We start from the raw sequence: 13,802 nt of genomic DNA on the forward strand, positions 1-13,802 counted from the left end.
TTTTAATATTTTTCAGATTCCATAGATTTTCAAAGCAGCAGGAACAATGAAAATAGTATAAAATTGAGTATTTTCAATATATGTTTATTATTACTACGAATCTATAAAAATTAAAAATTTGTTATATAAATATGTCATACTCCTTCATTTCTAATCATATTTACATTGTTCAATAGGTAAATCAAAGAGTGATTGTACACAATTCAAAAGATTTTTTTATTTCAGAAATTCAATTTTTTTTATATGACAAAAATTCTCGAAACCACTTCCATATCTTCCCTGATTTATTTTCTTCAAAATAGGCAGTATAAACTAACTTATTACAGGGACCATACTCGAATGGTTTTAGGGGAACACCGGGAACTTAACAACATAGAATCTAATTCCCCCGGCCCCACGTGCAACACGGTGTCCGTGCTTGCTAGTGTCTTTGTCAGGAGGGGAGCGTTTATCATCCTCCTCCCTATACTTAGTGACCAGTTGGGCCACACTGCACTACCAACCTTTTTTCCGAGGGACTGCACAAAAATAAGACCAATTTCACGAGATCGGAACAGGAGGGTGGCTTATTTACAGCCCGTTACCGGTACGGTCTTACCTTATATTCTTAGGGGAAGGACTAGCCTTCTCCCCGAAATAAACTACGTGCGTGATCTCACACTCGCGCCCTGCAATCTCTTTCTTCTCTTTCTACGACATGCAATGTCATAGAAGACCACAACCATCTAATACTTATAGACCCTATTGTGTAAATGACACAACGTAAGATATAGTTTTTTTTTTTTTTTTTTTTTTTTTTATAAAATATTGCATTTAAAGTGGTACATATGTGTATGAAAAATTAATGTGATCGTTAATATAAATATTTTCAAAATGAGATGACAAGGAATAACTAGGAAATTCTGAAATGATATATTTTTTATGTTGTTTTGTTTTGTTAGAAAAAGAGGCAGATGGGGCAATACAATAAAAAAATTAAAGAAAAATTATAAACGATTTAGAACATAACGAGCGCATTACCACCTTTAAGGATTGACTTTACAAATCTAGCGCCGTCAACGTCTGCCCTCTATTAATAGTGAAATATATTTCATAGCTTTCCCTTATTAGTTGTCTTCCTTACTCGTCTGGCCGTTCTTCGCTTGCTCTTACAGTTTCACACACTTTTCCCCTATGTAAATATAGATAAACAAGCTCTCTATCTTCCGGAATACAGGAACGTAGACCCAACTTCACTATTTCACCGATAGAACATTGGTGTATTAAGAATAGTTGGCGTCAAGCCAGAGGAGCGCGAATTTCTTGTTACATGAGTTCAATGACCTTACAAATCTAATATTGTCAACGTCTGCCCTCTATTAATGGTATAAGGAAGTTGTATTTCATCCTAGATTGATTAGAAACGATTAAATTAAAGCGATGCCTATTGCAGACTTAAACTTACTGCAACACTGATGTGCATGCACACTCATAATTTCTTCAATGAAACAATGAAGTTTGATCTAAGCAGAATTTGTTACATAACCAAAATTTCATTGGTCCGCTATTTAACACGGCACTTGGCAGGATTTGTTGCAGATCCAATGTACACTGAATCAAACATATAAAGATGCGGTAAACGATTGAGAAACCAAATTTTACAATGGTAAAATTTCCATTTAAAAATTGTTTCAAAAGTTAAAACTTTTAAAAAGAATTAACAATATGACATAAATAGTAATTTGTGTAATACTGTTATTATGAATTCAGAGAATAATTTCTGTCTATAAGCCCTGTCACAATCGCATGAATATGCGCACATTTATATCTACTTACTATTTCATGTGGTGAACTATATTGATGTACTATTGGTATCTACAAAATAGGTTTTAAATAAATATCACTTATTTAAAGAATTTCAATGAGTATTAAAATAAAAAAAAAAAAAAAGAATTTGTTCACTTTCCTTAATAATTGTCCAGAAAACAGATTAAACACTTAATATGAGACATCTTGTATAATATAGTAATATTTTATATAAAACAATATAAGTAATTATATGTTATATACAAATTTTTGTTATAATTTGTGTCGTATATCATAAAATATAATATCTAAGTAATTTTACAGTTTTTTTATGATATGCAACGAATTCATAGAAATCGAGTTGCATGTACGTTCCACTCTACATTTTCTTTACTCCTAGCCTTTCAACATTACTTTTCGAGGAAATTATTGCTGTTTGTATGATGTGCTACACTCTTCCTCGTATCATAGTTCGAGAAACGAAATAGTGAATAAATGTTAATAATACTTATATGATACCACGTGTTGGAAGCTATAAGAAGACAAGAATAAAAATCTAATGATCATTTGATTTTTATAAAACTGGTGTTTATGACTTCTGATATGAGAAAAATGCAGAAGGTTGGAAAATTGAATTCATCGATTGATATTATTCCATTACAAGGATCTAGTGGAGATTATAGATCGAAGGCTATGAATAATAAACATAAAGTTGATACATCTCATAAATTCCTTCGAGATCAATTATTAATGTCGCGTGTGCAAACGGTAATTCGTTAATTTTGTAGCATTTAGTTCTTTTACTTAACTATACATGTAAAACCGACACATCTGTGATGCGCACTTTGCGCGGTAAAGTTATGTTTGACATATGAGCATCGAAGCAATCTTAAAAGCAATTTAAAATGTTCATTAAACGTTTGTGTTGTAATATGCGTAACATACGCATGAATATTTATAAAAATAAAATTTTAAATAAAACTTGATAGAATTATTAAAAATTTTAAACAGTGGATATCAAAATAGATGTAAATAAAGTAATCCATTAATATTTACTATTTAAAAGAAATATTTTTTCTAGTTTTAATACAAAGTTTATTTGGATTTATTTTTCTGATGAAACCTGACTATGTTTTATGTTCAATATTTTGAATTTTAAGTAGGTTTACATCGTTTAGTACTTATGATTTTGTGAACTTATGGATAATTAGTTTTTTGTGTCTTGTAGTACATGCATGAAAATGAAAGTAAAGTCTATATCGATGTTAATGAAATGGCAGATGCTTTGCAAAAAAAATATCGAGATTATCGAATTAAGAAGCGAGGTCCCTTTAGGACTTTAGTGCGCACAGCGTATGATGAACTTACAGAGATGTTTGCAAACAAATATGGTTCTCGAGAGTGGTCTGCTTGTGACGATGAGGATGATGAAGAAGAAGTTGATGTTGAAGTATTTACATATATGTTATTTGAATATTTTGATATACAACACCAATCCTTAAAAAAAATTTATTGGTTTTAGTCAGACCCTAGAAGGACCATGTTGAGTGGTATGTTGTTAAAAATGTATAAAAAATCACGAAACAAACAAAATGGAAATTCTAGTGATAAAGAATTGATAGACATTAGTAGTGATGATGATGTAAGCAAAGTGGAATCAAATTCTTGTAATAAGATGAACAAACCTGAAATTGTAGAAAAGAGTCTACAAGAAAAACCAGGTCCATCTTCGCACGTAGATAAGCCTGAACCTGCTAAAGAAATTGAACAACCAAGAATAGTAATTCTTAATCTTTTTTTTATTCTTATTAAGTTTTTGAATTTTATCATTTGATACTATCTAGCTTAATAGCATTATGAAATGAAAGTTATGTTAAAATATTAGTGGTACAATTTACAATATATAAATGTACAATACAGTAACTTATATTTTTGATTATAGTCTGTGAAAGACACACGACAGATTACAACAACCACAGCAGAACAGTTTACCAGAAAACGACAACGTGATAAAGATACTGATAATAGTCAATTTATATTCATGAAAAAAGTCAAAGGAGTACCTGTCTCTGAACCAAAAGTCACATTTTCAGACATGGGAGGATGCGATAAAGTGTTAAAAACTGTATGTAAATTACTTGCACATATGAAGCATCCAGAAATCTTTAAACAGCTTGGAATATCACCACCAAGAGGATTTTTACTTCATGGTCCACCTGGTTGTGGAAAGACGTTACTAGGGCATGCTATTGCAGGAGTAATATATTATTGTAAATAAATATGTTCTACTCTCTATATAATTATTAATTCTTTATTTTAAAATTAGGAATTAGGAATACCTTTGCTAAAAGTAGCAGCACCTGAATTGGTGGCTGGAGTATCAGGTGAAAGTGAAGCACGAATTAGAGAATTATTTGAACAGGCACTTGCCCTGTCACCTTGTGTCATCTTTTTGGATGAAATCGATGCTGTAGCACCACATAGAGCTACTGCTCAAAGAGAAATGGAGAGACGAATCGTTGCACAATTATTGTCATGTTTAGATGGTAGATTATTATTAATATTATTATTATTAAATAATAATAGGTATTTAATTTTCAATTTAATTAAAAGAAAAACATTTTATTTAATAGAATTGAGTTTAAAGGAAAACGGTATTGGAGTATTAGTACTTGGAGCAACAAATCGACCTGATTCATTAGATCCAGCATTGAGAAGAGCTGGTCGTTTTGATCATGAAGTGTGTCTTGGAATACCAAATAGAGATGCAAGAACAAAAATTCTAACTGTGCACACAGAAAAAGTAGCACTTGCTCCTAACGTTAGTTTATCTACAATAGCTTCACTTACACCAGGTTTTGTTGGTGCCGATTTAGTTGCATTAATTAGAGAAGCAGCTATGGCAGCTGTGGATAGGTAAAACCTACTGTTTTAATATTTACTGGATATTTAAACAATATTTCATTCACTATGATTATACCTTTATTGATTTGTTGTTATTAGGATACTTGAAGACATAAATAGATCAGAACCAGACACTAAATCAGCAGAATCGAGAGAAGTTAATAGTGACACTGAAAAAGAATCACAGAACTTTCAAAACTCTGGCAATTTAGACGAAGAAATAACTGTTGAATCACCTACCTCGGATCAGAATAATGTTTCTAAATTAAATAAGACGAACAATCCCGAAAGTCCACAAGCGACAGTAGAGATGGATGTACAAGAAAATTCAAAGTCTCCAGATTTAGCAGGATTACTTACTTGGTTACGTAATGATCCACCAGTTCCTTCAGAACGACTAGCAAATTTATGTATCGAACACAGTGATTTTGAAACTGCTCTTCGCATTACTCAGCCATCAGCCAAAAGAGAAGGTTTTGCAACTGTACCTGATGTTACATGGGATGATGTCGGTTCTTTACGAGATATTAGAGAAGAATTACAAATGGCTATATTAGTAAGTACATTTATATGTGTTAGAAGAATTTGAATCATTTTATATACGTTTAAACATAATAATGAAAAGAATATTTTTTATTAATGTTCTCGTAACTTTTCTTTTTATTTAATATTCTAGGCCCCTGTTCGACATTCCGAACATTTTACAGCCTTAGGATTAACAACACCCACTGGAGTACTATTATGTGGTCCACCTGGATGTGGTAAAACATTGTTAGCTAAAGCTATTGCAAATGAAGCTGGTATCAATTTTATTTCTGTTAAAGGGCCAGAACTTTTAAATATGGTAATAATTCCAGTTATTAAAATGGATGTGTGCGCACATTGCAACGTATTGTTGGTTTAAAGTAACTAAAATATAGCTATTAGATAATTTGTTTTTCTTTTTATTTTAGTACGTTGGTGAAAGTGAAAAAGCAGTTCGACAATGTTTTCTCCGAGCACGGAATTCCGCACCTTGTGTTATATTTTTTGACGAGTTGGATGCTTTGTGCCCAAGGCGATCAGAGGGTGATATTTCTGCTACTTCGCGTGTTGTTAATCAAATGCTTACGGAAATGGATGGAATAGAAGGACGTCAAGGAGTATTTTTAATGGCTGCAAGTAATAGACCTGATATTATTGACCCAGCAGTGTTGAGACCAGGAAGATTGGATAAAATTTTGTACGTTGACTTGCCTACTGCAACAGATCGTGTTGATATTTTAAGAGCACTAACAAAGGTATTCTGTGCATCATTTATTAATCATAAAATGTTTTTAAGGAGTTTGTTGCTTTCACAAAGAAATTTGTATTCATAGAATGCAACTAAACCAAAATTAGCTGCAGATGTAAACCTTGAACAAATAGGATATAACAGTAAGTGCGATGGTTACACTGGGGCAGATTTAGCAGCTTTGATCAGAGAAGCCGGAGTAGAAGCATTAAGAGAACTATTGGATATACATTACACGGGTCGACCAGAAATCTCTATGCGACATATCGTATCTGCGTTTGATAAAATAAGGCCGTCCGTACAAGAGAAAGTAAATATTATCAGTTATTGTTAATAAAATTAAATGCATTTTTGTTTGCAAATGGAGGTAATTAACAACACATTACCAACTTACAGGATATCAAACATTATGAAAAATTGAAAAAATTATATTCGATTAAAAAAAAATCTGATGATACTCTCATGGAAACTCCAACAGATGCAGTTATAGTAGATGTAGTTATGGAACCTATGGAAACGTGAAATAAAAATAAGAAGTATCTACGTAAAAATCTTCCATTACAAAATACTCTTCAAAACCGATAACGATGAATCTAAAATAAGTATACACTATTTGCCTTGACTTTATTTTTGTAGTTAAGGCATCTTAGTGTTCATCTCTGATGAGCAACAAAAGTAGTTATAATATTAGACTTTGGTTTACTGTTTGAAAGTAAAAGCTAAAATCTATATACTTCTTTATTTTTTAAACACCGGACATTGCGCTACAAAAGTTGTCTTAGTAATTTTTCATAAATATATATGTATCTATGAAACTTTTATAAAGTTAAATAAAATTTATGTTCAATATATATACTCGAGTAATTTAAATAATCGTTTCCACTATTAGAATATTTAAAAAATATTAAGTAAATGGGTTCAAATTATTACTATGCACATAACAGAAATCGTACTTAAAGCAAAGTCCTATAAATTACTACGAACATTTTTTATTAAATATATAATTTTTTATTACTATTGCATATTTTAATTGTCTACCTAAAAAGAAGTACTAATTACAAGCTTATTTCTTTAAATAATCCAAGCAAATATTCTTTCTAATTCCATTAAAAAAAATTGAAGTTAACCTCGACATCTTAATGAAAAGACTAAATAACAAAATACAGTAATTTTTTCATTCAAGTGTTTAAATCAAAACAGCAATTCAATTGGAATCAGTGAAAGTAGTTATTTTCATTTTGAGTTGAGGCCCAGCTTCGAATGTATCATCCGACGAGAAAAGTATATGGATTAGAGCAACAGCGAACAAGTCATTATACACGCTCAGTGACCGATTATTTAATGCGATACTGCTAATATAAAACTAAACTATATAAAATAACTACATTAATATAAAATCAAAATTTATATATTTTTCATTATATTTTTTCTCACTTTATGAGAGTATTGTCAATGGATTGATGAGGTTTTTGCAATAAAAATAAGTTAATAAGAATCATTTCTGAACAAATTTCAACCATGTACGTATAATTAAAAATGGTATGAATAAAGTCGTGTTTGAATTTATTTTTATCGGGAAAACCTCATCAATATATTGGTAAAATTCTTAAAAAGTTATAATAACAAATAAAAAAGTTTTCATTTGAGAATAAAATTTGATTCGTCATCATGTAAATCCAGAATAAAAATTATCACTTAAAAACGAAAATTATTATACTCATCGTTACATTTTGTCTCCATTTTTATACAACAGCTCATAGGATATGTCACATTTATGAAGGTATTTAATTATGTAAATGTAAAATTGATTTTTCGCAATATTCTATTAATATTTCGAAAATTGAATATCACATGATTGTTTTGTGCATTTTGTTTTTATTTCAAACAATTGTTTCATTGTTAAAACACGTACAGAGTTTTCTTACCATTTACATTGCAGTCTAGTACAAATAAATTGCGAAAATTTAGTTTTGTAGTAATTTTTAAAAATTTAAGTAAATGAATAAATTTTAAAGGCTGATTACATGAAGTTTATATTTTTAAAAATAACGGTTACATTAGATAAACACGAAATTATTAACGAAATGTAAGTCCTAAAAAATGTGTATATAATATCCCATCTCAAATTAAATAGTAAATATTTTGTTTTATACATAAGGTACGAATATTAAGAAAATATAAGAAATATCTAAGATTATTTTTTTTCACGTAATTTGTTATAATAAATGCAATTGTAGCAATATCGACTCAAACTTCTATTTCATAGTTTACCTTTTATAAAATGTCAAACAGTAAAATGTGGACTAAATTTCACAACTGAATATGTGGTTCTGTAGTTCGATTTTGTACAATCCATGAATGTCTTAATACATCTTCTAATGGCAGTCTTTTATCTGGATCAACAACTAATAACTGGAAGAGAAAAAATTAAAAGTCAATAAATGTTGAAATATTTTCATGTAATAATACTAATGTCTGTTAATTTGTTTATTCTCGTTTTAATAAAATCTTTTAAAGGTAAAAATACAATTCACCTTAGATATTAAATTTCTAGCACCTTCGCTAATAAAGTCTGGGAACTTATATTGGACTTTCTTGATTTTCATGTATGTTTCTTTATGGAATTCAGCTAAGAAAGGTGGGATACCAACTAAACATTCATAACAAAGCACCCCAAGTCCCCATAAATCCACAGTGTGATCATGGGTTTTCCCAACAACCATTTCAGGTGGCAAATAATCTAAAGTGCCACATAAAGTGTTTCTTCTAGAAGAAGGGGCGTGAACAGACCATCCAAAGTCTGCCATTTTTAATTCACCCTTTATTCCAAGTAATAAATTTTCAGGCTTGATATCACGGTGTATGACTTTTTTACTATGACAATACATTAAGGCATCTGCTAACTGAGATATGTAAGTGGCTGTTCTAACTTCGTCAAAACGGTTTTCTGGTTGAGCATTTAATTCTTTAAATAGTTCTCCATTTGGGGCATATTCCAAAATTAAGTATATCCTCTTGTCATCGTGGAAATAGCCATACATTTTTAAAATATTTGGATGTCTGTATATAAAAGATAAGTAACTAGTTATTTGATGTATTATAATACTATCAAATTTTTGCAACTAAGATATTTAAACAATTAAATACAGTGTTCTTTGCTAATATCCGACCAAATCGAGTCGATCCATTTGCTTGTATTTGGGAGTGTTGTAGAGTATGTATTAGTAGAGCAACAGTGAATAAATTTCAAATTACTTTATGATTATTGATTGGCAGTTAAAAATGATACAAAGATTTTTATTTTCATATTTTTTATTATATCTCAATGAGGATATTATTAATGGATCCAACGAAAATTGGTCCAAATACGATTTCAAATTATTTTTAATAATCCATTATTTAAATTATTTCCGAAAAATATCCGACAAGGTATAATTAAAAATAGATGAATGAAGTCGTGTTTGGACTTCTTTTTAATGAATAACCCTCATTAACTTTTCATTACTCATAAAAATGAGCTGAATAAACAAAAATGTTTGTTATTTTACATAGAAAAAATTGATTGGATATGAACAGGGTATACTGTAGAGAATCATTCTACCTGAAATTAGACACTTTTTAATGTACCATTTTAGAATTTGCTGAAATTTGGATATATTATAGTCTTTAGCGATATTTAAACACATTTCAAATTTTTCAAAACTTTAAAAAATATCACTGTTACAACAGTTTGAAGTATAGTGTTAACTTTTTTTCAATAAATTATAACTGTTAAACTAACAAACGGATGAGAATGGACTTTAAATGTATACAGTGAAGATATGAGTATCATATACAAATTATTTCAATTAAAAAAATTTCTTTTACAATTCTTTTAAACAAATATAATTTTCAAGTAGTTATTTAAAAATTCGAAAAATTGAGAATATAACTCTATTTGTCTTGTTTATAGTGGGATATTTATTGTATACTATATTGAAGTTCACCACTCAAATCATACAATACTAGTGGCCAGATAATTATACCAGTAATTGTTATACAACCCGTGCATTGTAGAATGCACTAAATAGATAGTGAGAACTTACTCTATGTCGATGGCACTTATTGGAAACATTTAAGTTATCACCATTCCATGGAAACCATGAGAAAGTGGTGAGTAGTCTTCCATCCTAATAAAATAGGATGTGACAAAATTAAGTTAATGAGTAAATGTTCTACCATATCAAATAATATCTAATTGAATATACAATTGATATTTTAATTGCTTAACTTATAATTTTATTTATTTTTAATATTTGGATGTAAAAGTAGACTTTAGCCAACACAATATGTTTATTGGTATATATGAATAACAACTAGTCTATGTCTCTATAATATTTGTTCTAAATGTTTGTTGCATTCTTGTAATTGAATTAAAATTAAAATTAATTTTCCCAATATTAGCAGTCATCCAATTGAACAATTTCTGTGATGTTATTTGATTAAATAACAACATAATGTCTGGCTGAAAACTACAACATATCCAAGTTTCAACAAAATTTGAAATGATTTGCTAAAATATATTAGACTGCTTAGAATAATCTAAATAGATTTTATGTTATTGATACTTTTATAAAAAAACATTTAATAATTATTATAAACTATGAATTATTAGAATGTTACCTCAAATGTGTCTGAATTTCTATTTCTCTCCTAACTTGATGTTCTACATCAGCTTTATCTATCTGTGCTTTATATAACACTTTCATAGCAATGATGAATTTTGATTTCTTCTCCCTAGCTAAATAAACATTTCCAAACTTTCCTTTTCCTAATGGACGTCCAATATCAAAATCTGTTAAGATCCATTTCTTTTCACTTTGGTTTTTACTTTTCATATTGTTCTGTTCTTTGCTTTTCTCAGCATCTAAGTTTCTATCATTTTTATTTTCTTTATCATTTCCATCAGTTTTATTTTGTATAGATACTACTGCTTTAGAAGGTAAAGGCAGTTTTGGTGGTGGCATCAATTCTGTAGATTCTTTTGTATTGTTTTCGTCTAACTTATTATTTGTCAAAGAAGGATCACAGTAATCTATGGTGGTACTTAAGTTTTCAATATTATTCGATGTGTTTTCACATAATACAGATGTCACTTTAGATATCTTTAGTTGTGTAAAATTGTTACATGCTTCTGAAATTATTTGTTGTGGTTGAGGATTAGTTTTTTTGTTTTTCAGCATTACTAAAACTGCAAGTACCACCTGCAATTAAAAATAATATGAATACTGTGTAGAAGTACTTTTAAAAAATATCAATTAATTAAGGGTCTAACTTTACATACAAATTTAGTATGTAATGTATGTAACGTATGTAATGTATGTAACCAGTCAAGTCTTGGATACATTCAAGTTTTATGTTTAGATACTTATAAAATATATTCAAGATTAAATACGGCCCACCTTACGACAAATTTATTACTTTTTGCACTTAGCGACAAAAATTTTGATAAAATAGAAAGTTCGAATTGTTTGTAACTGTTTCGAATTTATTTAAAAAATATGGATCATCAAAGTTTGTGATTTTTACCTATAATTGAGTTAATTTTGTTTATTTTAATTGAGAAGGATCTTTCTGAGCCTTTCTGAATAAATTATTTTTAAACCGTAAAGATATGTTTGTAACACGAAAATTATGAATGAATTCACTTCGTTACCTAGAACATTGCACATCACAGTCTATAACAATCAGTGATCTGTTTTGTGTGGAATCACTTAAAAAAGTTTTATACTATATAAAAGTAACAAATAATAAATGAAATACTTACGTCAATGGAAGAAATTCCAATTCTTTCCAAAAATGTCGTGTTTTGTATTGTCTCTTGTTTCAAAATAACGAATTTGCTCACTCTCTTGTGATTGGTTGAAGTAGCGTGTAACAAGTCGGTATTTGACGCATGCGCGACGAAAACAGGGTTGAAAGTTTTCTGATCAAGTGAAAGGGGGACTGTATGATCACCCATTTGACTATTTATAAAAATTATTTAAAAGTTTTAAAAAATTAATAAAGAGCATAAGATAAAATGAAATGAGGTGCATATCAATGTGGAATAATTTATATAAAGTTTGAGCTACAATGAAGAAGGACATACAGTAACCATTTAAATAAAAATAATGACAATCCTGCATCGCGAAAATTCGGCTCGTCTAAAGGCTGTTTTCATATAACATAAAGTCATGAGTTTTATTCCCTAAATCCTTTACTGAAAAAAATGGAAGAAGATATCTAGTATGGTAGGGCTCGTTCTACTCTTTCATGTATTGTGCATTGAAGGCATTGGAATAAGAGCGAACTATCAGCTACTAGCGGTTGTTCCTATTGTATAGTTTAGGTCAGATAAAAACCCAACGCAGCATAATAGCATGATTTAATTTTGCTTTCCGAGCACAGACTAGAAACATTTATGCTTACATATATTATCCATCCACGAAAAAAAGGTACAGTGTGTTTACATCCTCGCTACTTTCGTAGTCCATTCCCTCTCATATGATTGCAAGTAAAAATCGTCATCGGCCGAAGACGGCGTCAAAGATCAATGGCGATCGTAGCGAGATCGAGTGAGAAAAAATACTGTGTCATTGGCATAGCTTTCTAATCAAATGTTAGCTATTAAAAAACAAAATGTTTTCGTTTCTGTTTACTATCACTGCTTCGATAAGTTTCTCGTAATGAAAAAATGAGTTTAATTTTATATTTGTAATAATCATTAATATTTTGAAAATTAATTATAGCGAAAATAACCAATTTGTATTTATTAAAAATAATGTAATTCCGTTTACTCTCATTTTTATCTAGATAAATTACAATCTACACGAAAACAATTCTTTTAATAATAACATGACTTGTTTTTAGGTAAATTGTAATTATATAGAGTTTATCTTGATAGAAATAAGTGTAAGCGGATTTATATTATTTTTAATAAATACAAACTAGTTCTTTTCGCTATAAATAATTTTCAAAATATTTTGATATTTTTGTATACCATTTAACTAAAATATATAACTATAATTTAATATATTGAAATTGATTTTCAAAATGCAATGAAATATATTTAATAAATCAAAAATTTGGTTGATCAAATCATTCTAGTTTTGAATGTGTTTGCATAACGTGTGCCAACTAAGAATTTCAAAGTTTGAAGAACCACATTTCTCAATGGAAAGAACTAATTGAACTAAATGAGATAACACAAACTGTATTTCAATGATAACAATCTTTGATAGTCCAACTGCTATAAAAATTAAGTCAAAAACATGATTAATTATTTAGCTATATTTAAGTGAGTGGCAACATGATCGGATCAAGTCTAAAAACTCCTTCCTGCCTTTTCAAATTAAGGATAGGTAACTAACAAAGTGACAAATCACAGTGGCTCCAGAATACCATCAGGACTAACGAAAAGTTTGTCACAGTTGGCCCTAGAAGGGGATAAACGATCATAAAACCTTTGTTGAAACTAATAGCTTCTATCTAAGTGTACACATAGTTTGTCATTATTTAACATTTTTTGAGTTGTGTGGATGTTATGAGATAAAAAAACTGCTAATTTCAAAAAAGAATAAGTTATTCCAATGTAAAATTGCACAAAGAAAAAGAAACTATGCATTTGTTACAGTGAACATTCAAGAGTAAGATACAAGAAAGAAAATACGTTTTTTTTATTCATTCCATGTAATAATAAATACATAATTTATTAGTCAGTGATACGATAAATTATTGTCCAATATTAACAATTATTTATTATTCTTTTCATTTATATTATTGTTTATAATATGTTATTTTGTAATACAGAATATAAAAT

The 13,802-nt window shown here is 29.2% G+C and overlaps 3 protein-coding genes and 1 long non-coding RNA gene across 7 annotated transcripts; 2 read left to right on the forward strand and 2 right to left on the reverse strand.

Annotated features, from left to right (window-relative positions):
- Positions 1-57: 57 nt before the first annotated feature.
- LOC143149955 (uncharacterized) lies at positions 58-1,585 on the reverse strand. Its single transcript, XR_012992909.1, has 3 exons — positions 1,024-1,585; positions 599-741; positions 58-518 (listed from the first exon to the last, which is right to left on the reverse strand). It is a non-coding gene; the product is annotated as an uncharacterized LOC143149955 (long non-coding RNA).
- LOC143149954 (uncharacterized) lies at positions 219-2,321 on the forward strand. Its single transcript, XM_076317863.1, has 2 exons — positions 219-586; positions 2,186-2,321. Exons 1-2 carry the CDS (start codon positions 244-246, stop codon positions 2,227-2,229), a joined length of 387 nt encoding a protein of 128 aa, XP_076173978.1. The 5' UTR covers positions 219-243; the 3' UTR covers positions 2,230-2,321.
- On the forward strand, positions 2,235-6,804 carry Smid (nuclear valosin-containing protein-like smid). The gene is made up of 11 exons (XM_076317854.1): positions 2,235-2,553; positions 3,014-3,235; positions 3,308-3,565; positions 3,728-4,042; positions 4,112-4,331; positions 4,419-4,701; positions 4,789-5,245; positions 5,366-5,533; positions 5,643-5,969; positions 6,048-6,272; positions 6,359-6,804. The coding sequence occupies exons 1-11, from the start codon at positions 2,377-2,379 to the stop codon at positions 6,482-6,484; spliced, it is 2,778 nt and encodes a 925-aa protein (XP_076173969.1). The 5' UTR covers positions 2,235-2,376; the 3' UTR covers positions 6,485-6,804.
- Positions 6,805-7,999: 1,195 nt separating this feature from the next.
- LOC143149798 (aurora kinase C) lies at positions 8,000-13,079 on the reverse strand. Of its 4 annotated transcripts, none has more exons than XM_076317449.1 (5): positions 12,984-13,079; positions 11,769-11,927; positions 10,625-11,205; positions 8,497-9,022; positions 8,000-8,374 (listed from the first exon to the last, which is right to left on the reverse strand). In XM_076317449.1, exons 1-5 carry the CDS (start codon positions 12,984-12,986, stop codon positions 8,273-8,275), a joined length of 1,371 nt encoding a protein of 456 aa, XP_076173564.1. In that variant the 5' UTR covers positions 12,987-13,079; the 3' UTR covers positions 8,000-8,272. The 4 variants fall into 4 exon arrangements, with proteins under 4 accessions (XP_076173564.1, XP_076173565.1, XP_076173563.1 ...); XM_076317450.1 differs by lacking the exon at positions 12,984-13,079 and adding an exon at positions 12,413-12,563; XM_076317448.1 differs by lacking the exon at positions 12,984-13,079 and adding an exon at positions 12,093-12,167 and having other exon boundaries at positions 11,769-11,967.
- Positions 13,080-13,802: the final 723 nt, after the last annotated feature.

This window comes from Ptiloglossa arizonensis, chromosome 8, assembly GCF_051014685.1.
Source record: "Ptiloglossa arizonensis isolate GNS036 chromosome 8, iyPtiAriz1_principal, whole genome shotgun sequence".
Taxonomy (NCBI): Eukaryota; Metazoa; Arthropoda; class Insecta; order Hymenoptera; family Colletidae; genus Ptiloglossa; species Ptiloglossa arizonensis.